Below are 20741 nucleotides of genomic sequence, written 5' to 3' on the forward strand. Positions count from 1 at the left end.
TTTCGTGTCTGCAGATAGTGTCTACAGTACAAACGTTTACTTGACTAGGGCTACAAAGAAATGTCAGGCCCACCAGTAATGTTGAACGGAAAATCAGCTGTCCCTAAAACAGCTGGCTGATAAAACGAATAAACTCTCTAAGGTTAAGAGCAGGTGGAAAGGCAGAAAACTGAACATTTGGGATGAACTGGTGTTGATCTCAAGGTTCACACAAGAAGTGGAGCAATGGTCAAAGTTAAGACCAAGGTTTATAGAAGATAACCTTAGGGCTGTAGGTCCATCACAGTGCCTATATGTAGCATTAGAGCAGCTTCTGACATTTCAACTGAGGCTGCAGGGCCAAGTGTCCGAGAGATGTGTAGCCCAGGACCTTTCCCATCCCTTGCTTCTCCTGCTCTCATTACTGAGAGCAGTTTTTCTCCTCCCCCGCAAGGTGCCTGTGAAGTTCTGCTTTTCTTTCGATTTCTCTCCACTGCGGGCATCGCATCTGCGCTCAGTTTTTTATAAGATCCTAAAATGCTCTGATTTTCCAAGTGTTGCTGGTGCTGCAAGCCTCTAAGCAAAGTGTGACAGCCTCTTGCTTCCTTAAGGGGAAATTTTCCCCCTAGTTATTTAGAGTAAAGTGCTACTGTTATTATTGTCAAGAGCAAAACTTCTGTTGACTAAAGAGGAATAAGGATTTCTCCCTCAGTGAAATCTAAATTACTCTACTGTAAAGCTTAGCATCTTCTTGGCTGTAGCCACTATTCAGTGCAAAAGAACAACATTTCACGATTTTGCTATTCAGATCACTTAGCTGCTGCAAGCGCACACCCATCGCTACAATGAAAAGATACATAAAGAAACACAAACCTTTTATTTGTATAAAATAAGATTGACTTAGAATAATTTATTTTTCAGTATAGTTGAGACGTTATTTTCAATTTCATAGGAACTAGAAGTCAATTATTATTAATAAATTATATAATAAATATATATTTAAATATAAACTGTGTAACACATTTACATTATAAAAGTAAATTATAAAAGTAAATCATACTATTGTATATTATACATATAATTATATAATTATAATAGATATACAAGTGTTAAATTCTATTATTCCTAACTGAGACAAAATAAAAACAGTCCAAAAAGGGTGTAGGAGTAGGAGAGAATGGTTCATGGTGTTTCGGGACCATCCTCTTCAGAGATCAGGGTGCATTCTGTTGATAGATACTGAGCTGTCAGCTTGCACTTCCATCCATAGGAGTTGAGGTGGGATTCAACCTTCTGCAAGAGAATTTATACGTTATATTTTAGCTTTATGAGCTGGGAATGGAACTTGTCTTCTTCTGTTTCTTGACTGATCACCCTGCAGCATTAGTATATCGTTTACAGCTAACTGTAACTCAACTGCAGTTAGATATTTATTTTTATGTTGTAAAGGTCATTTTTTATGCCATTGTTAGCACTTAATGTAGCATTACAGTGATTTTCTCCTGCTCTGTTGTTTTGTAAAAGCCCCAGCCAACTCACTCATCTTTAAGAAAAAAAAAAAAGAAAGAAAGAAAGTTACAGATAATTAAAAATGCGAGTACTTAAAAACAGAGAATCGTGCTGTCTTTGGGCAACTGAAGCTGCAGTAATCTGAAGGAACTAAGATCTCTTTGGGCCTAGCAAGGTAGCTTGAGATATTTATTACGCTGGTTCACTGTGCAGCAGGTGATGAAATTACGACCACAGGCCACACTAGTGCCCATCTCATTGCTTCAGTTTCAAAGGCAAACCAGGATTCTTTTTGCATTCAGCCTTTGCTGGTTGAATTAGTGAATCACTGTGACTTGAATAAGCAAGCAACAGAAGTATTCTGAACAGATGCTTCTTAAATGTGTTATACTGTACTGATGAGTAAATTAGACTTTGTATTGGTTAAGTGAAATGGAGAATTTTGTAAATAGAGACTATACTCTCTCATCCTCTGTTTGTAGATATGAAGTGAAAGAAATTGAAGTGTGATGATAAAATGGATGATGAGATTAACATTCTTTTCTACTCATTCTTGCAGAATGTAGACAAGTGGTCCTTTGATGTATTTGCACTAAATGATGCCAGTGGAGATCATGCACTGAAATTCATTTTCTATGAACTTCTCACGCGCTATGATCTGATCAATCGTTTCAAGGTCAGTAGTTAGGAGACGAGTCTCTTGTTCTGTCTTGCATTTTCTTGTATTTTATTCTTATTCTGCTTTGTTCCATTCAGAATGCAATTATTTTAGCTGTATTTGATGGTGTGTGTGAAGACTTTGCAGTCATTGTCATTTCCCCTAAAAGGGGAAGAGAATCTTTCTGCAGCAACCAGGACCAAAGCTATTCAAGTAGAACATTTAATTGTAATAGGACAGCGTGAAACAGGTGGAGTTCCAAACAGTCTTACCCATGAAACCCAGTAGGAATGATAGTGTCATTCCTGAGACTCTTAGGAATCTCAAGCATGCAAGCAAATAATGAAAGCGTGGCTTGTTACAGCTTTCAAAATACAAATGCTACTCAAGTTGGAGTAAAAGATGTACTCCAAATCTTTTACTTTGAACACTTTCTTTGTGACTGTGAACAGAGTTGCATTTGGGTCACAAAAGCATTGCTCTGAGATGTTTCCCATTCTCCCCGCTCAAATATTCCATTATCCCTTTCTCTGTTGGCACTTACTCTGGCAGGACTCCTACTTTCTCCAACTCCTGGACTTCTTCCGGGACTTCTCACGCCTGATGAGAAATGTTTGAAGATGATAACTAATTAGAAATGCATTGCCCCATGATACATTCTCAAGAGGGAAATAGCGGCGCAACTCTAACAATAGAACTAGGAAGGTTGAGGGTATTGCAGTTTGTGCAAAACATTGGAGAATCCCTGCTGCTTGCTGCATATATGTGCAGCTGACAGCACCTATGTAGTGTGCTCCCTAGAAATACTCTGAATGTGGTTTCATGTCGTGTGTACAGTTACACTCTGGGAGCCAACGAAGCATGGCAAACCTGTAATATGGGAAGACTGGATTTAGCAGTAAAAAAAACCAGAAGTATGGTAAACGACACTCCTCATCATAGAGTATTTCAGGCTTGCTATATGATAAATTTCATTACAAAATCTAGAATGTGAGTAGTAAAGCAACGATATGTACTAGAGTTTTGTGAAGGGATGAGACAAAAATAGAAATATGTGTCCTAAATAGAAATAGAAATATTTCTCCGCAAAGAGTAAATCAAGTACTCTCTGTTAACTTTTGGTACTGCTTGTGTTTTCCAGGCAGCATTTCGTAGTGTACAGACTCGTGTATGTTTGTGTACATGAGTGATTCATCCCTAATGTAATTAGGGATGGGAAAGCCATTTTGAGGAAGTGACCTTGATACACTCTCTCTAAAGTACTCATTTTAGGTGTTTTAAGTTGTTATTTATTTGCAAAGTACAAACTGCCCTTTAGAGTCTCTTCTGAAAATGATCTCCTCCAAATGCTAGCTATTACAGGTGATTCTTTCATTTTTAATTGTGTGCTTCTTTTCTTAGATCCCCATTTCTGCCCTGGTGTCCTTTGTGGAAGCTCTGGAGGTTGGATACAGCAAGCACAAAAATCCTTATCACAACCTAATGCATGCTGCAGATGTGACGCAAACAGTCCATTACCTCCTTTTCAAGACAGGCGTAGTGGTGCGTACAGGAGTTGGCATCCTTAATACATAATGAGACTGCACTAGTTTTTGTTCATTAAGGAGATTATCATTATACACAGCAGAGTCCATTTGTACTGTAGAAAAATGTAATTTGCAGCGGCTGTGCTAATGCAAATAGAGGTTTGGGCTTATTTAGAAGAATTGGGGTGAGGATATGGGTAACTGTTTTAATGGATCAGAGAGAGGATGAGTGAAAAACCCTAACTGAATTCTCCCCTCTACCACCCATCTGCTTTCTGAGTCTGGGAAGTCAGTTTGTTGGGCTTTCACTTCACTCTATGTGAAGAAACCAATTGTCTAAGCTTTCTTCAGAAAACGAAATTAAATAACTCGTAGTTTAACCCAGTTTGGCACCACTTATCAACCTATTGCTCACCATTTTCTAAGAGCGTCCCTGAGTCTTCTTGGGCGCTGTCTCCTGGGCCCTGGTGAAGGTGGATCCACTTCCATGGGTTGTTCTTCTAGAGGTGGATCCACCTCCATCATCTCATCTTCAGTTGGAGGTTCATCCACCTCCATTGGCTCCAAGGGTTCCTCATCTATCTCCATTGGCTCTTCTTTGGATCTCCTCCCCATCAGCCTCTGCTTCTTCTGGGGAGGAGGATCCATTGCTGCTTACAGCAATCTTTTGCTTGCAGCTTCTGCCTGTTACTGCTCTCTGACTGGTGAGTCAGTTGCAGTGGCAGTTGCAGGGCTCGGAACACTAGGCGGTGACATCAGCAGGTCTGGTCTGGTAAGTCTGACAGTGTCCCATGGCAACCTCGACATGACAGTGTTTGGAGTTGTGGCCCATGGACTGAGAGCTGCCCCAGTTTTGAAGGAGAAGGAAGGATGGGGGGTGCTGAGGGACCCTTTTCTGGGAATGGCTCACCTGTGCCATTGTGCTTGCCAGAGAACTTGTGGCCCTTGGGCAAAGAGCCCCATGGAGACTCCAGCCCCTTCTTCATCCCATGCTTCAAATCCGTTTGTACTGATGAGTGGCAGGATCATCCCAGGAGACTCCTCTACCCAGCAGCTGCCTGGCTGCCTGCAAGTGGAGCTGCCCTGTTGCCCAGCAGTAGTGGAGAGGGGCCCAAGTGTCCTAATACCTCACAGGAAGCACAGGGACATGCAATCAATAAAGAACTGCCGAGTTCCAAGGATGGTGTGAGTTCTCCTTTCCTGTCCATCAGCTCTGCCCCTGGAGCATGGGGGAGGTAGAATCTCCTCTGCCCTGATCCCCAAGGAAGGTCTGTGGGGAGGAGAGGGCCTGGTGTTCTCTGGGTTGCTGTGCTGCAATGGGATGATGAGTCCATTGGAGGGTTTGTAAGATCCTTGAGGCCTGGTGGTGTCTTTTCCACTTTGAGGATGGGAGGGCTGATTTGGGATTGCTGTCCTCAGCGTTTCCTCTCTCCAGCTACTGAATGTGTGGCTAAAAATGAAGTCAGGCTCTACATGGCAGTGCACGAAGAATATCTGGAGATTGATCAAGGCTCCAGATAAGTAATTAGGACAGATTTGATCTTTGGATCTCTGCAATCTCTGGAGTAGTGGTCTTGAGAGGGGGCCTGAGGGGCAGGGGCACAGTGACTAAATGACAACCAGTATGCCAAGAAACTGCGCAGATTGTTGTTGAACTAAGGAAAGCTAAGCTGTTTTTGTTGGTGTTTCTGACGACTGTGTTTTCTTGTCTTTCCACCACTGTTCCCCTTTTAGAAAAGTCAGACTTTGTCTTGTTACACGCTCCCAGTAATTCTGAGGAAGGAGGAGGGATTCTGGTTCTAAGTGCACCTGTCCTGGGGATGGCTCCCCTCTGCCAACTTTTTCACTTGCCAGAAAGATTAGATGCCTCTTGGGCTCTGGGACCATCTTCCATTTCATTTGGTGTTCTCTGGGTTCCAGCTTCATACTCTTCCAGTTCATACTCTTCCTGGGCTTGCCTCCTGGGGATGTTGTCAACTCTCAGCTATTTGTTCTCTTTGTTCTCTTTTTTTTTTTTTTCCAATGCCACTGTGCAGACCTTATCTTTAGAGGATTAGCTGTCAGTTCTTTGTGTCATATTCTTACTAGCTTTTAAGTGGCAGAGGTCGTTCAGGTGTGGTGAAGGTGCTGATGAGTGCTATAATTTTCATGTCATGATAACCAGTGTGCCTGATGGAGATCTCAGCACACTTTTTTCTTATTCATTCCATCTATGTTTTTTATGTCATGTGACCAGATATGAAATATGGGATAGGTTTGTCTTGCAGTTGTCAGTGGGTGAATTTTCTCTTGGACATTTCTGTGGCCTGTTTTGCTAGGTGATCTTTGCTGGAAAATGTTCTGCTGTGATCACACCTCTGAATATTTGGCCTGTTGCAAGTTTGAGTCTCTGGAGGTAATTAACTCCAGGATGTGTCTTCTGTATCATCCTGATGTGCTTGATAGATGATAGAAGTTGAATGCTCTTATCCTTTTCTCTAGATTGCATTGTTTCCTCTTTTCTTGGGTACAGACTTCTGCTACATTTTTTAATGTTTTAACCACCAACATGCACCCCTGACATTGTGGGCCAACATAATAAAATAGGAGGCATTCCTTTTGGAGCAGCTCTCACAAAATGCTTTCTCCTTTAACATCTCTGAAGCATTTTTCCTCTCTATTTTAGAAGAAACAATTTTCTTCACTACTTGCAGAGAACAGATAATGCACATACTCCAGATTTAAATCTGTAGAAGGGAAACTAGAAGTTGTGTACTTGTTGACATATGTAACTGCTGGCACTGAAGTCAGTGACTCCTTTGCCTGAGCTGAGCTCTTTGCTTTTCTATCCCTGCTGTCATAAAATGTGCACAATGTAAGTATCCCATGCAGGCCATTACGGTGGAGTTGCACTCCAGAGGATGTGTCAGCCATTTCCCAGGAATAACCCCACACACTGGTTGTTGCCAAAGCCAAACAATAAATAGCATTTGGTTCAGCACCTAATGTAGCACAATGAGAAGGCACACTCCTGCTACCAGTAGCAAGGAACTCGCAACACTGAACGCCAGTGGTAACATTTCAGCTTGGCTTCCCTTGTTAGAATGCTTTTCTTACCTCTTTTTTTTCTTCTTCTTTTCTTACTGGTGTCAAAGGGAAGAAAAGATTGTGTGGTTTCTCTTTATACTTTTCCTTTTTCTCTGTCATGTTTCCTGTTACTTACAAGCTATCTCTACTGTTTAGTTCCAGCCTTCTTTTTTTCTTCTATTTTCTTTTCAAGTAAAAATCTTCTTTCCTTATAGTCATCTTCAGTGCCTGAAATCTCTTTAGTTTGCTGTTATTTTCCTGATCAGGATGATGCCTTTGAATGAATTTTGGATTCCATCATGGCTGTAAGAAACTCAGAATTCATCTGATATTTTTCTCCTAGGAAGTTAGTACACAAGGATAAAGTTTTGGAATAGCTTCCAAGAGCTGATGCACCTTTTGCTCATTTCATTCTGCTTTCCTTGAGCTCTATTGTTCAACTGTGATTATTATTTTCTTTGGTATTATTTTCAATTTTATCTTGACAATTATGTGGAATTAGCATATGATTCCTTTGTGAATACAGACAAGTGGATTCAAGCAGGTGCAAATGAAATGCAAAAGTTAAAATTCAGAATTCATTCTCTGATACTGTCAAGAGTTATATGAGAATATTTCAGACAGACGTGTAAAACTGCAGAAGGGCAGGATTTCTGTCACATCCGTTTGTATCTAAGGGAAGTGAGACTGCCTTCTCTACACTATTGTCATTACTAAGCAGATCATCATGAGCATGTTGGCTCTGAAACTAGTAACTACTTTGAAATAAAAGACCATAAGCTCTTGAGGAAAGAAATATAGAATCATTTGAGTTGGAAGGGATCTTTAAAGGTTGTGTAGTCCAACTCCCCTGCAATGAACAGGGACATCTACAGTAGATCAGGTTGCTCAGAGCCCCATCCAGCATGACCTTGAATGTCACCAAGGATGAGGCATCCACCACCTCTCTGGGCAACGTGTTGCAGAGTTTCACTATCCTTATCATAAAAAAAGTTTTCCTTATATCCAGTCTAAATCTCCTCTCTTTTCGTTTGAAACCGTTTCCCCTTGTCCTCTCACAACAGGCCCTGCTAAAGAGTGTGTCCCTATCTTTCTTATAGCCACCCTTTAGATACTGACAGGCCGCTGTCAGCTCTCCTTGGAGCCTTCTCTTCTCCAGGCTGAACAGCATCAGCTCTAAAAAAGTAGGAAATAAACAGACTAATTTTTGCTGTCTTTGTTTAGCAGCAATTTCTTGGCAATGCATTCAATTTATTTTGTTAGATTTGGAAACACTGGTCTTTCCTCTTACTTTTTCTTTCTTTATGCATTGACCCTTTTGTTTACATCTGAGTGACTTCACGCAGTAGCTAATTTTTCCTCTCTCTTATATGTTTGTGAAAGACAATCGTGCCTCATTACACTTTTTTGATTCCCACTCTGGAAGCCAATACTTGCACTTTCATGTCTTCCTCCCCACCATTCCATCATCACTGAAGGTTTTGTTCTCAATTGATTTTTTTCAGCCTTTTAGAAATGAAAAACAATGACATTTCTTTGCTCTCTTCACCTGCAACAGTGACCTGCTGCTTTCTCAATCATTCTTGGTGTCTTTATTCTTTAAAACTGGCTCTCAGTTCTGCAAGATGAAGTCTATCACAGGCTAGTACAAGGTAATATCATTACTTTGTTGGACATTTCTTCCATTCTCTGCAGGCTCTTTGCTGTTGTGTTTTTGGTGCAAGGTTGTATCGGAAAAAAGGGATTAAAAGGTTCCAGTTGTTGATCTGCTCCTATTGCTCACAAATCACTTTTGATTTTGTGTTACTTTCACTGATTTATTTTTTATTCACAGTTCATGGCTGTAATTCCAGTCTGTATTCTTCCTCAAAAACTATCATGATATTTAAGAGATCTTCTCCGGTGCATTACACCCTACCTGAAAACTTAAATTGCCCTGATCTTGTTCAACAGATGATGTTTTGATGGAGCATGGAAGTTCACATTTTGCTTGTTTGTGTCTTAAAAGATGAGGAAAGAGATTTCAAGCATAGAGCCACAGCACAACTTGAAGGCTTGGATCGTAAGGTCTTGCTGGAGTGGGACTTGTCAGATGATCCATGGAAGATCTAAAGTGGATGCTTTAGACCAGCTGTGTTTTGTAGTAGTTCCGCTTGGCTACTGTGGATTTGCTCTGCTAGTTCTTTTATCCCACTGTTATTATCAGAAGGTTGCTGCTTGAAAGCTGAGATCATGTTCTGTCAGCTGTACAGCATTCCTTAATCAAAAGTCACATCTGAACATAAAACATCATGGATACATCTACAATGTCAGTGCAGTTTGCTCCTGTCATTGAGCAATTGTGTAGAAAGCAGAAAGTAATTTAGTTACTGTGTCTGCTCATGTCTTGATCTCTTTACCCTTCCACTTTAAAAAAAAAAAAAAAAAAAAAGTAAAAATACCTTCAAGCTGTATGTATAATGCAAGGAAATTTTTAATGTCAAGTCTAGCTTCATTCTCCAGTGGCACAGACATTGATGTTTGGGGCTATCTCCAGCAAAGGGACTGTTCCAGGCATTAAGACAACAAATAAGACAAAAGAGCTTTGTGGGTGCTGTGATTATGTAGGGATGACTGTGAAAGGCAGGAGAAGAGCTGGACAGGTAGCTGTGTGCAGAGCCCCACAGTTCTCTGGTCCTTCCCTGCTTGTAGATAGCAGACCAGGGATCACCCCTGACCTACAGCACATCTAAAACGAATTTACAAAACCATACTACCTTTAGTGGGTTTTGAGTTAAAAGGTAGTTCTTACACGTTTACAAGGTGACAGCATGCTGTTACAACAACGTCTGGCAGCCGCTGTGGTAAAGGTTTTCACAAAATTGTATGAGCACTTCGTATAAATATTTACAGCATCAACAGTATCAGGAGGCTTTGTTTCTGATGTACTTGATCCTAACAGCATTCTTCGCATTGCTACCTGTGGGAAAAAAAGGGCATGAAATCATTGATTGATTCAGAGGGAAATCATTAAAAGCATCTGATTAATTTAGAAATCAAAGTCAAAAGTGATGATAGCATTGAAAATATGACTTTGACCGGGCAAATAGGGACTGTGTTTCCTGTGCACCTTGTAGTTCAGGGATTAATAAAAACTCCTCTGATTAGTGGAAATTAGTGACATTTTATGTATTTGAGACTCTGTTACGAAGTTGAACTAAGCTGAAAATGCATACGTTGGTGATATGTGTGCACATAGACTCGTAGAATCACCAAGGTTGGAAAAGACCTCTAAGGTCATCCAGTCCAACTGTCTGTCTATCACCAATATTTACCATTAAACCATGTCCCTCAGTACAACATCTAAATGTTTCTTGCACATGTATTAGTAAATTCTTCTAGAAAAAAAATGGTATGCTTGAGATTTTCTTCTCTTTCTTCCTGAGATTTTCCTCTCTTTCTTCCTCACTCATTGTTCTCTAAGAAGGGCAACTCTTTCCCCTCACTATGATTTAAGCCTTTTTTGTTCTTGAAACTGTTTTTCTGAAGTTCAGTTTATTTAAGATGTAGCATCAGGAAAAACACTTGTTCAACTTCAGTGTGTCAGCCAGATAAATTTGCTTTAAAACAGCTGGCAGGCTGCAGGGGAAAGGCAGTGATGTGCAGCATTGACTGTCAGCAGGGGATAACTTGCCTTAGAAGACAAAAGCCTGAATGCCTGGGAAAATGATCTGATTGCTCTGTAATTTCTTTTCAGCACTGGCTGACAGAGCTGGAGATCTTCGCTATGATCTTTGCAGCTGCTATCCATGATTATGAACACACAGGAACCACCAACAATTTTCACATCCAAACACGGTGAGGCCATCATAAATTATGATGAGTGGTTGGGGAAGTTTTTGGAAAATAACAGAACAACCACATAGAAAATTGTAGAAGCTTCTGCCCTCGGGTGATGCAGGAGGAAAGTTCAATTCCCTACGTTAATTTTCTCTTACTCAACCATTGTCAATTGTATGCCTGTATTATAGATTCCTGAACACTGTATCATATTAATAATCAGGAAAAAGGAGGGCCCAAAAATATTTCTGTGTGAAGTTGCTGAAGACTAATGGTTATACAGATTGGTGTATTTCACCGAAGATATAGTTTCGAAGGAAGTATTATAATTCAAGAGTTCACCAGTATCTGTATTTATCAGTATACACCAGCATGACATATACTGTTCTTACTGGAAAAACATACCAGCTGCAAGGGGATATGTTTACCACTACCTGTTTGGGAATAAGTCATTGCACTCACATCTTAAATCTGTGTAAATTCCTAGAGAGCAGTCAGCTGATCACAGACTATACTGGACTGGCATTATTGTTGATTTCAGAGTCTTCTGTAGGGCTTTCAAGATTGATGGAAGAGTGGTACGAAGCAGATGGCAAAATTTGAAAGTGCGCAAGTTGCAGTTTAACTGTCCATCAATTTCAGATCCATAACATGGAGCCTAAAATAAGGTCTGAAGTACCTTTGGTCTTATACTATCCCACTGGGATTTGCCCTTCTGTACAGCATAGCCTGGTGCACAGGTAACTGAAAGCAGCTCAGTTATGTCTTGCTTACAACCAATTTACTATTCTGGAAACAATATAGAAACACATCTCACAATTTGCTGCTTCAATTTGAGAGCAATACACACAAGAACTGGAGAGGAGCCTTGTGATTCAGCCCTAAATTTACATTATCTGTCTCAGCTAGAAAGCTCTCAGTATCCTTTTCTAATGTAATGTAAGACTAGGTGAGCCTCAGCTGATGAAATAGATTTTGTGGTGAATTTTCATCTTCAGTTTTCTTTTTTTATTACAAGCATTCTCAAAATGCTTGTATCTGTACTATAGGAACTAATCTCTGTAGCTGAGCAAAGAAAAGCTTTTGAATATGAGACACTTAAGATAAGGAAGAAACATAACCTTCTTATGTTTTCTTTTAATTCCTAGGTCAGACTCAGCCATTCTATATAATGACCGCTCTGTACTTGAAAATCACCATGTTAGTGCAGCATATCGTCTTTTACAAGATGATGAAGAGATGAATATTTTGTCTAATCTCTCAAAAGACGACTGGAGGTAAACGAACATGGTAGTGCTTCAGAATATTGCAGCATCACCATGGACTGTTATTGCTTTGTTTGAATAGCAATATGCATTGCTGTATGTTGTGCACTAGCATTTCTACTGCTAAGAGAAAAAAGAAAAAGCTTTATCAAGTATTTGACTTGTTTATTTCTGTATTTGGTTTTCACCTCAGATAGTAGCCAGACTAAGACATTGTTGCAATGGATAATAATATACAATTTGACTCCCACATAATTTCAGCATCTCACAGAAACACCCTTGGTACACATCTGTTTGTAAATGAGTGAAGTGGTAGGTTGCTGTTTGTTCATGGAAAATCATAAAAATAACCTTTATATACTTCACACTCCTTGCCTGGAAATTATATATGGGACGTAATGCAAATAAGAATCGAGTCCAAGGACCATAAATCAGTGTACTGCATAAGCCAAAGTGATATAAGAAGCTATAATTTAAATTAAGCCCCTGCAACATACGATTTATGTGCCAAAATCAGCCCATGATTTGTTTTCTAATAGCAGAACGTTCAAACTAATGAGGGCTTTCTGTTTTTATAGGGGATTTTGAGCTCCAAGGAGTGGTATCTTAAAAGTAGCCCTGTCTGCCAGACAGAAAGAAATCCTGGTCGGTGGTCTTTCTTATAGGAGGGACTTGTAGGATGTTACATACAGCACTGTGCTTCCTACATGCACTTGAATTTGATACAGTAATGAGTGGTCAGCTCATCATCCAGGAAATTAGCTTTGCTCAGGGGATTGGCTTCTAGTACACTGGCCAGTGACTGTGCTTCAGAATGTCTTTCACCTGCATTTCCTGTTTATTTGACTTGTGGGCAGTGACATAATCCTGTAGCTGAGCAGTAGGAATAAAATTTAGAAATTTAAGTGGCTGGTTTCAATCAGAGTGAGTGTTGTGGAGCAGCAGCTTGAGAAATCCTGCCTGCCCATATAGTCTTAGCGTGAACAGGAAACATAAACTGCACTAAGGTGTTAAAAATCTGTTTAATTTTTTTTTTTTTTAGCTACGATTGGTAATGCCTTGTACAATATTGGCAGCAAATGGCTACTTCCTTTTATGTTGGTGGGGGAAACACAAGGAACTAACTGATTAGAAATGGCAGCCGTGGAGCCGCTGTCTACGAGGATCAGTGGAGCATCTGCTTGAGAATGCTTCATTGCATGAATGCTGTCTTTAGGAAAACAGTCTGCTTTGGAACTTTAAGCTGTTTGTGGTTGGATCAAAACTAAGTTCAGATGTTTCTCATTAGTTCCTTGTGTGAAAATGTGTGTTCTGTTGAGGTATATGTTTAGACTGGAGGTTTCAAAGATTATCACTTCTCTTTTTTATGAAACACCGTATCTGCCTGAATAAAAATAATAAGCTGTTTAGATTGCTTATTTTTCCCCTCTCAATTAGGGCTGTATTATTTTGTAGCTGCTGATGAAGCAGCAGCTGCAGGATAAAAATCATTGTTTCAGTGTGCTCTAGTGCCAAAATGTGATTCTCGTGTGCCTTTGTTTTTGACTGCCAGTTTGAAATCCCATAGGCAAACATTTCAGAAGCACTGGAAACATCAGCTAACTTCAGAGGGATCTCAGATGCTGGGAAAAAAAAAACAACAAAAAACAAAAAACAATCTAGAAACCCACAGTTTCTCAGACTGGTACCAAAAATAGGACTTTCAGTATCAATAAGACTCAAAAAGTGAAAGGATGTTTTGGAAAATTGTTAAAGCGTCTCCAGAACTAATATTATTTTTGTAGACATACCTGATTGCTCTCATTCAGCAAAAAGTCCAAATGCTAACTCTTGGAAAGCAAATTCTTAAGTGCTGTTTTGAGCTGAGCTCTCACTTCATTTTGATGTTATTAATAAGAAAAGACCTGACAATCAGTTCATCTCACAATCCTATATGTATATGAGGATTTCATCAGTTTTGTGTTATTTGGTCATCTAGTTTCGGACTATATTTACAGGAAAGAAATGTAGGAGATTTGAGCTAGCTGTTACAGCTGGAACAGAAATGGGTATAGCTTTTTTAGGGGAAGCAGATCAGACTGAAAGAGATTGTTCTGGCTGCAGTCAAGGAGAAAGGTGAATGCTTACTAGTACTTAAACTGTGTTTTACTCTCCATTTTAAAACTTCTGCTCCCTGTTAAATATTTGCAAGTGAGTTGCCTCATTTGATGAATCCCATTTGTGCAAATCATCAGCAAGTAAATGAAGAAACTGTATCAAAAACAGATCACAATGATTTAAGAAATCAAACTGGAAAGTGAACGGATGCTTTCCCAGATAGGAGTATGGGTGTATTTTCTGGCTCTGTAGTTCACTGCTAATAATTTCCACAGACTTTATTGAAACAGAGTATACTTAGTGCAAGCCCTTTACTGTCAAGTACAGGATTAAAAATGCATCTGGAGAATGTTTAGCTCCGAAACTCTGAATCAGAGTACAGCTTCGGGAAGTGACATTTCATGCAAAACTGATATTGTCTGTAAAGCTGTTTGGGCTTTTGTCCCTCAGATAATTTTGAGTCCTCTTTGTCAATCAGTGTTATTCCTTTGGAGTCTGCGGTGAGAAACCTGGAATGGTTCTAAATGAAGACAACTTTAGTCAGAGTCTTCTTTTGTATGTAATAGCAGATACATGGCTGCATAATTACACACTTTTCTTGTAAATTTTTTTCCTCTGTATCCAAGATCGGTGCATGCTTATTCTGAGTGTTACACCTTTAGTGTGTATCAGCCATTGAAAATGTTTCCTTGAAGGTAGCATTTCTTCTTCATCCATTAATTTCCATGAGAATAAAGACTTGAGACTTCTACTGTGCAAACTGGGCAAAATATCGCACTACAGGAGATCATACCTAATTCTTAGCATAGGGATTCAATGATCTAAAACAGTCATTTGCCTGTCCTTTTCCCTTGTATGCATGGAGATGCGAGCCCTTTGCTTGAGTGTAGCTCTGAGGTGAACACTAATGTGGAGCAAAGACACATCCAGCAAAATACCCAGTAAAATGATATAATATTGTCTGAGTCAAAAAAGGTAAAGGCATGTAGTAGTTATTCTAAAAGAGCAAATAAAGGTATTTGCCAAATGGAGATCAGTGCAAGACTGGGAAGTATTTAGATGTAAAGTCACCCAGAGTCTTATCTAGTTCAGCAGTCAGTAGTACAGGTACCATGAAGCTGTGCTTGATAATGGAACTGTGCCAGATACCATGTTTTCATGGGCATCACCCGCAGGACATTTGTGTAGCGGTAATGAAAGGGGGAATTCACTCCAGGTTTTCCTCTTCTCCAAATTGCTTTTCTTGGCACCGCTCTCTCCACCTAACTGTAGCTTTCCCTAATTCTACAGGGGCTATTAAAGAACATGGAAAAGTTATCTTAGAATTTATTTTCAAATTTGGTAACTTAGTACTTTTTCTTATTGGTAGGTAGGTTATAGATGTGAGAATATGGTATCTCCCTGGCTCCTGGCCTCTGGCCTTGCGGAAATGTGTATCTGCCATGAGATAAAATATCTGAAAATGTAACAAGAACTATTAACATCCCCAATTAGTCAGACAAGCAGTATGGACAGATCTATAAAACAGACTTTGCATCCACAAGGGATCTCCAGTTGAAGGGAACGGCAAGAAAACCCATTCCCAGGCCCTTAGTATTCTAATAGTGACCACTTTTACATGATTGTAGTTTTGTTACCACAAACTTTTGAGCCTCATATAAAGATGAACCATTTAGACCACTTGATTTTAATGCATATTGCTCTGATTTATCAGGCTGCTTGCAAAAACACTATCTAAAATATTTTCAAATTCCTCCAGAGCACACAAGTTTCTAACAATGTTGTGGAAAAGTACATGCTTTATAGATGTGTGTGTCCATCAGGAAACGATTGATTTTCCCATTAAATTATTATTTTGTTGTAATCTTGGCTGCATTACATTACACTTGCATTTCATCCCAAATTTTCTGTCCTCCACACTGGCTTTTGCTTTGTCTCTGGTTTGGTGTAAGTCTACTTGCTCTCCAGTTCTAGGGGTTCAGGTCCTTGTTCCAAAAGCGTTTTAAGCTGCCATTTGCCAGCTCTTTTGCTAAAAGAAGCAGTTTCTCCTCTCCTGCCTGGTTCCTCTTGTTTGTATTGACAGAGAGGTTTTTGCTGCTGGGACTGCCCCAGACCAGAGAACTGACCAAGTCCAGCAAAAATAATTAAACTAAGCTTGTTTTCAACCGCCATATAATTTCTCTGAATGCTGTTGGCTATGCAAGTGCTTGTACTTAAGGGTAGGGAGATAGGTGTTCTGTGGGCAGAGTGAGGCCAACTGATAAAATTTTAATGTGTGTGCAGAAGTCTTGGGGGGGGATGTTATGTGACACCCGTGGGACTGAGTCAGCACAGAGGTCTTGGGTCTCTAAGCAAGCAGCGGTGGCCTGGCCACTAGAGGCAGGAGAAACGTGCCAAAAATGGACCGTCTCCTTCATGAAAGACTCCTGAAAAGAATGGCAATTTTTATTTTTGAATGAAAACTGATCCATTTCTGAATCTCCCAAATCCTTAGTTGGTATGCTAACCTTGGGCTATTCTTCCTTTAGTAAACTGTGGGCAGCTGAATTGAAGAAAGAAGAAAGAAATTTATATTGTATGCTAGATCAGGGAGTTCTGATATTTTAAAATTTCTAAGACATCCACACTATCTTCAAAGGAATTCCAAACATATCCTGAAAAGTTTGTTTAACAAAAATTAATACTGGAACAATTTGAATGCATAATATCAGGGAAGTAATGCAGGTCCTCAGAAGCCTTGAATGTATATATACATTATATTTACGAGGAGATTTTTTTTAACATGTTGTTTTTCAACATGTTGTTTTTCCTTTAATAATACAGCTAAGCTTTCAGCGGAGGTTTCGACCAGTTTTATTTAACTGGATAGAAATACTGGTTCAAAAGTTCACCTGATTCATGCCAAATATTTAAACGGTCTTTTTGCTTTATTAAGAATGCTTTATAAAGTAATCAATTCAAAAGGTTTGTTCTTAATTGAGAAAGGAAGTGTACTGATACTTATACTCTTTACAAACATCTAGGATTTCTCTTTGCCAGGCTTAGCTACGTGGCTTCGTTTGCAGGCCTCCCACTGTTGTGTTTGCAGAAATCATTCATCTTTCTCCCTCAGCCTGAAAGAGAAATAATGGAAAGAGTGACATAAGGAGTCAGAAATGCTGTTAGTAATTTGCAGGTAACAACAGAAGCAGGTGTATGTCTGATGCTGGTTTTTGTGTTTCTTTTTCCTCATTTCTCTCATCGTGATGTCATTCAAAAGAGAGTTCAGGGCTCTGGTGATTGAGATGGTGTTAGCCACCGATATGTCCTGTCACTTCCAGCAAATCAAAGCCATGAAGAATGCTTTGCAGCAGCCAGAAGGGTGAGTCACTTCACAGCATCATGCAGTGAGGGACTTCATTTCAGCTTGTGTTTTGCCATCATGTTAAACTTCAAAAGCACCCCGCTGGAGGTCCTCACTCTCTTTGATGTGCACCTCAATTCTGTTTCTGCTGTTGAATTTTGAATGAGTTCACTTAGTAGTAGACTAGCACTACCTATACAAACATCTCTACTCTGTGCTGGTGGACCGAAGCTTGCAAAGGTCACTGTGTTGGGGTAAGCTTCCCTGGTCGTTTTCCTTTGCGTCTGAGGGTAATATCAAGGACACAATCCTACTGAAGAACCTCTACCAATCGAGTAGGACTCAAGGATCTACAAAACACAACCAATGCATTGTCTTTCTGCAGATGGTAGCAGCTGCCACCATGGCAAGGGGTCTGCTGCATAACAAGAGGAAAGACAAAAACACCTTGGTGAGATGCACCAAGGGAAGGACTGGAAAATAACAGATGGAGCATTACGGGGAAGGCCTTTTCTTACCAGTGGGAGTTGTAATATTTTGTCTGCAGCCTTCTCCATAAAATTCCCGTTATGCTACAGAAAGCTCTTAGTGATGGTCTGTTATTTTTTTCACTCTGGACACAGATCTGTCCAGCACTCTCAAGAATTATATCTATATCAGATCCGAGTGTGGCTCCCCACTCAGTCCTCTCAGAAGCTACAGCTCTTCCAACTATTTCAGGCAATCAAAAGCTGGAATTAAAAACTAAAATTACTCATCCCAAGAAAACATTATTTACTGAGTTCTTGGGCTAGCCTCTCGGGTTATAGTCTTAAGAAATTGCCAGCCTCACTCTAGTTTTCTAACAGTGAAACATTTATCAGTTACTTACTGTGCAGAGTCATCATTGTCCTTGAGATCAGATGCTGTTTACTATGGTAAGATGATAGGGAGTAAATTATCTCCTGACCTGCATAAAATGCAGCCCAGATGAAATAGGGAGCATAGTGACTCTTCAGGTCTGATTGTGCAGAGAAGTGAGCCTGAGAAGGAAATTGGTAAAGCTGAGCAAAGTTTCTCTTTGTACTTCTTAATGTCTCTGTTACAATAGGAATGGTGTATGTTGGAGAAATTAATCTTTCACAGTTGTCAGGATTTATGAATGCAGAAATACTCCATTAATATCCTGGCCAAAGACTCTGATGGCCTTATTTCCCGTTTTAAGTGAGATTTTTGTCATTCTCCACTGCAAGTGCAGGTAATTAACTTGTTTGATCCTTTGGATTTTCAGAATTGACAAGCCGAAAGCCTTATCACTATTGTTGCATACAGCAGATATCAGTCATCCAGCCAAGGCCTGGGACCTCCATCACCGCTGGACCATGTCTCTGCTAGAGGAGTTCTTCAGACAGGTAAAGCTGGGGAATTTCCTCTGTGTTTTGGCAGCACAGAGGATTGAGCAAGTAAGAAAATGTGAACGTGTATTTTCTTTCTTCTCTGATTTTCTCAAGAACATTGTAAATGATAGGAAGCTTTTTGTCTGGCACCAGTAGCACTGCCTACCAGGTCTCTTGGAAAGACAGTGTCTGATACACTGCGTGTAGACAGAAGTATTATCTGCGCAGGAGAAGTTCTAATTTGGGATGCTAAGCCAGGCTGATTACTTTTATAGAATCAGTATGTGTTTCTAACTTGCAAAAGATAGAATACACGATGTTCTGCTTTGCTATTAAACCATAGAAAACACATTTAGGTTGTTACATTTTATAAAACTGTATCTATATTGTTGGGGTAGACATAAAAAATACGTTACCTTACCTTCGATGAAGTGAACTACTCTAGCTTATATCTCTTAATGGACCACCCATTGACAGACCTGCAAATCTAGACAAATCATAAAAGTCTATGTGATAATTAAAATCTCCCCAACTGGCCAATTAAAACTATGTAAATAGCTGCTTAAACAAAAAAAAAAAAAAAGAAGTGAAAGTAAACAGAGCACTTAAGAGTGTGAAGGTACTTTTCACCAGTATGTATTAGTAAACTAATTAGAAAGTTAAGTGCTTAATTTTCCTCCAAAGTTCAGTAACTTCATGTTTTGCAGTAAATCTGAATGCAAAAAAGCCAAACCAAAAAGCCAATTTTTAGCAAGTTTTTTGAACAGCATCTGCTTTTAAAGGCATTGTGGGAATCCCTTCTTAATAAGGACATCGCAAAAATTTGCTTTGAAATGAATCCTTTAGTTTGTTTTTCAAAGCAAGAATGGATTTACTAGGTGGAAGCAGGAAAATCATGCCTGCATCTGTCTCTGTTACCACACAAGGCTCCCGTAAGGAGGATGATTTTCACATACCTTTTAGGGAAAACTCTGCCACTGGGTATGCATATTCTTTTATAGCTCAGACGGATACTAGTTCTGGTAAAATATACCATTGCTGAGTACCTTAAAGACTGATGAGGGAATTAAGATTAGCTAGATATAAGAACACAAAAAGCCCAGGTTTGGATCTGCTTTACAAGTGTAATGAAGACAAAATCGTTATTTTATATTTTCACAGGGACAGTTGAACAACAAATCATGCTTTAATTTTGAATGACAAATGTCTTCATGTTTTGATAAAGCATTACATAAAACTTGTATTCTAGTTCAAATGGAGATGAAGTACTAACTCCCTTTTCAGGGAAAACCTTATGCTTACCATGAAAAGTAGACTTGTTTGTTGAAGTTAATAGATAAATTAATAAATACATCCCTACCTGATAGCTGAAGAGCAACACGCACTCTTCAGTGTATGAGTTGAAAAGTGCCACTAGCCAGAGGGGACCATGCGACTAAGAACCTAGGCTGGTTTCAGTTTAGGTATTTATTTCTTTATGCTCTTGAAGTGCAGATTTTTCCGTTGTGTGTGTTATGAGGTACAGAGCCTCACTTAACCCGAATCAGTACAGGTCTCTAAAGCTGTTGTTTTCCAGTTCTGCAGTAACGTGACACAGGTCTTCCTACATGAGCTACGCATGCTGTAGATGTTAATGCTGCTTTTGAATACAATTTTTATTTATTTATTGATATTCAGCAGCTGGAGTGAGGATCTCATGTAGGAAATATCTTGCATGTTTTACTTAGCAATTTAGCTATCCGTGAAGGATCTGCCTGAACAGCTTAAAAGTCTTGTATCTCTTTGAGCAGTCAGGAAGGCTATTAGGGGCCCTGTGCTAAAGAGAATTAAGTGCTAGGGTTTGTAAGAAGTGCGAGAAGTAAGAGAAAACTGATGATTAAATAAGAGCTGGCACAGAAAAATGCTTTTCTTGAGGGGTGTGGCAGACACAGTAGTAGAAGGTTGCTTCTAAATATCTCTGTGGTTGGTTTCTGGCTTACCCTGAAGTTTGTGCATCAGACTGCTAACATAAATCAGGAGAAAACTGTTGTTTCACCCAAAGGTCTAACAGAACTTATTCCTTCATTTTATATACATTATAATAATAACAGAGAAACAACAGTT

General features: G+C 39.6%; 1 protein-coding gene and 1 long non-coding RNA gene across 11 annotated transcripts in view; one reads left to right on the plus strand and one right to left on the minus strand.

Annotated features, from left to right (window-relative positions):
* Positions 1-20741, plus strand: part of PDE1C (phosphodiesterase 1C) — a 317833-nt gene that overhangs the window by 243359 nt on the left and 53733 nt on the right. For all 10 annotated transcript variants that reach the window (XM_021385552.1, XM_021385547.1, XM_021385545.1 and 7 more), the window contains 6 exons: positions 2048-2164; positions 3548-3688; positions 10475-10575; positions 11706-11834; positions 17179-17280; positions 18533-18653. In XM_021385552.1, coding sequence (XP_021241227.1) covers positions 2048-2164; positions 3548-3688; positions 10475-10575; positions 11706-11834; positions 17179-17280; positions 18533-18653 — 711 coding nt within the window. The remainder of the gene's footprint in view (positions 1-2047; positions 2165-3547; positions 3689-10474; positions 10576-11705; positions 11835-17178; positions 17281-18532; positions 18654-20741) is intronic.
* On the minus strand, positions 1094-4928 carry LOC110393087. Its single transcript, XR_002434783.1, has 3 exons — positions 4088-4928; positions 2691-2746; positions 1094-1272 (listed from the first exon to the last, which is right to left on the minus strand). It is a non-coding gene; the product is annotated as an uncharacterized LOC110393087 (long non-coding RNA).

Source organism: Numida meleagris, chromosome 2 (assembly GCF_002078875.1).
Source record: "Numida meleagris isolate 19003 breed g44 Domestic line chromosome 2, NumMel1.0, whole genome shotgun sequence".
Lineage (NCBI taxonomy): Eukaryota > Metazoa > Chordata > Aves > Galliformes > Numididae > Numida > Numida meleagris.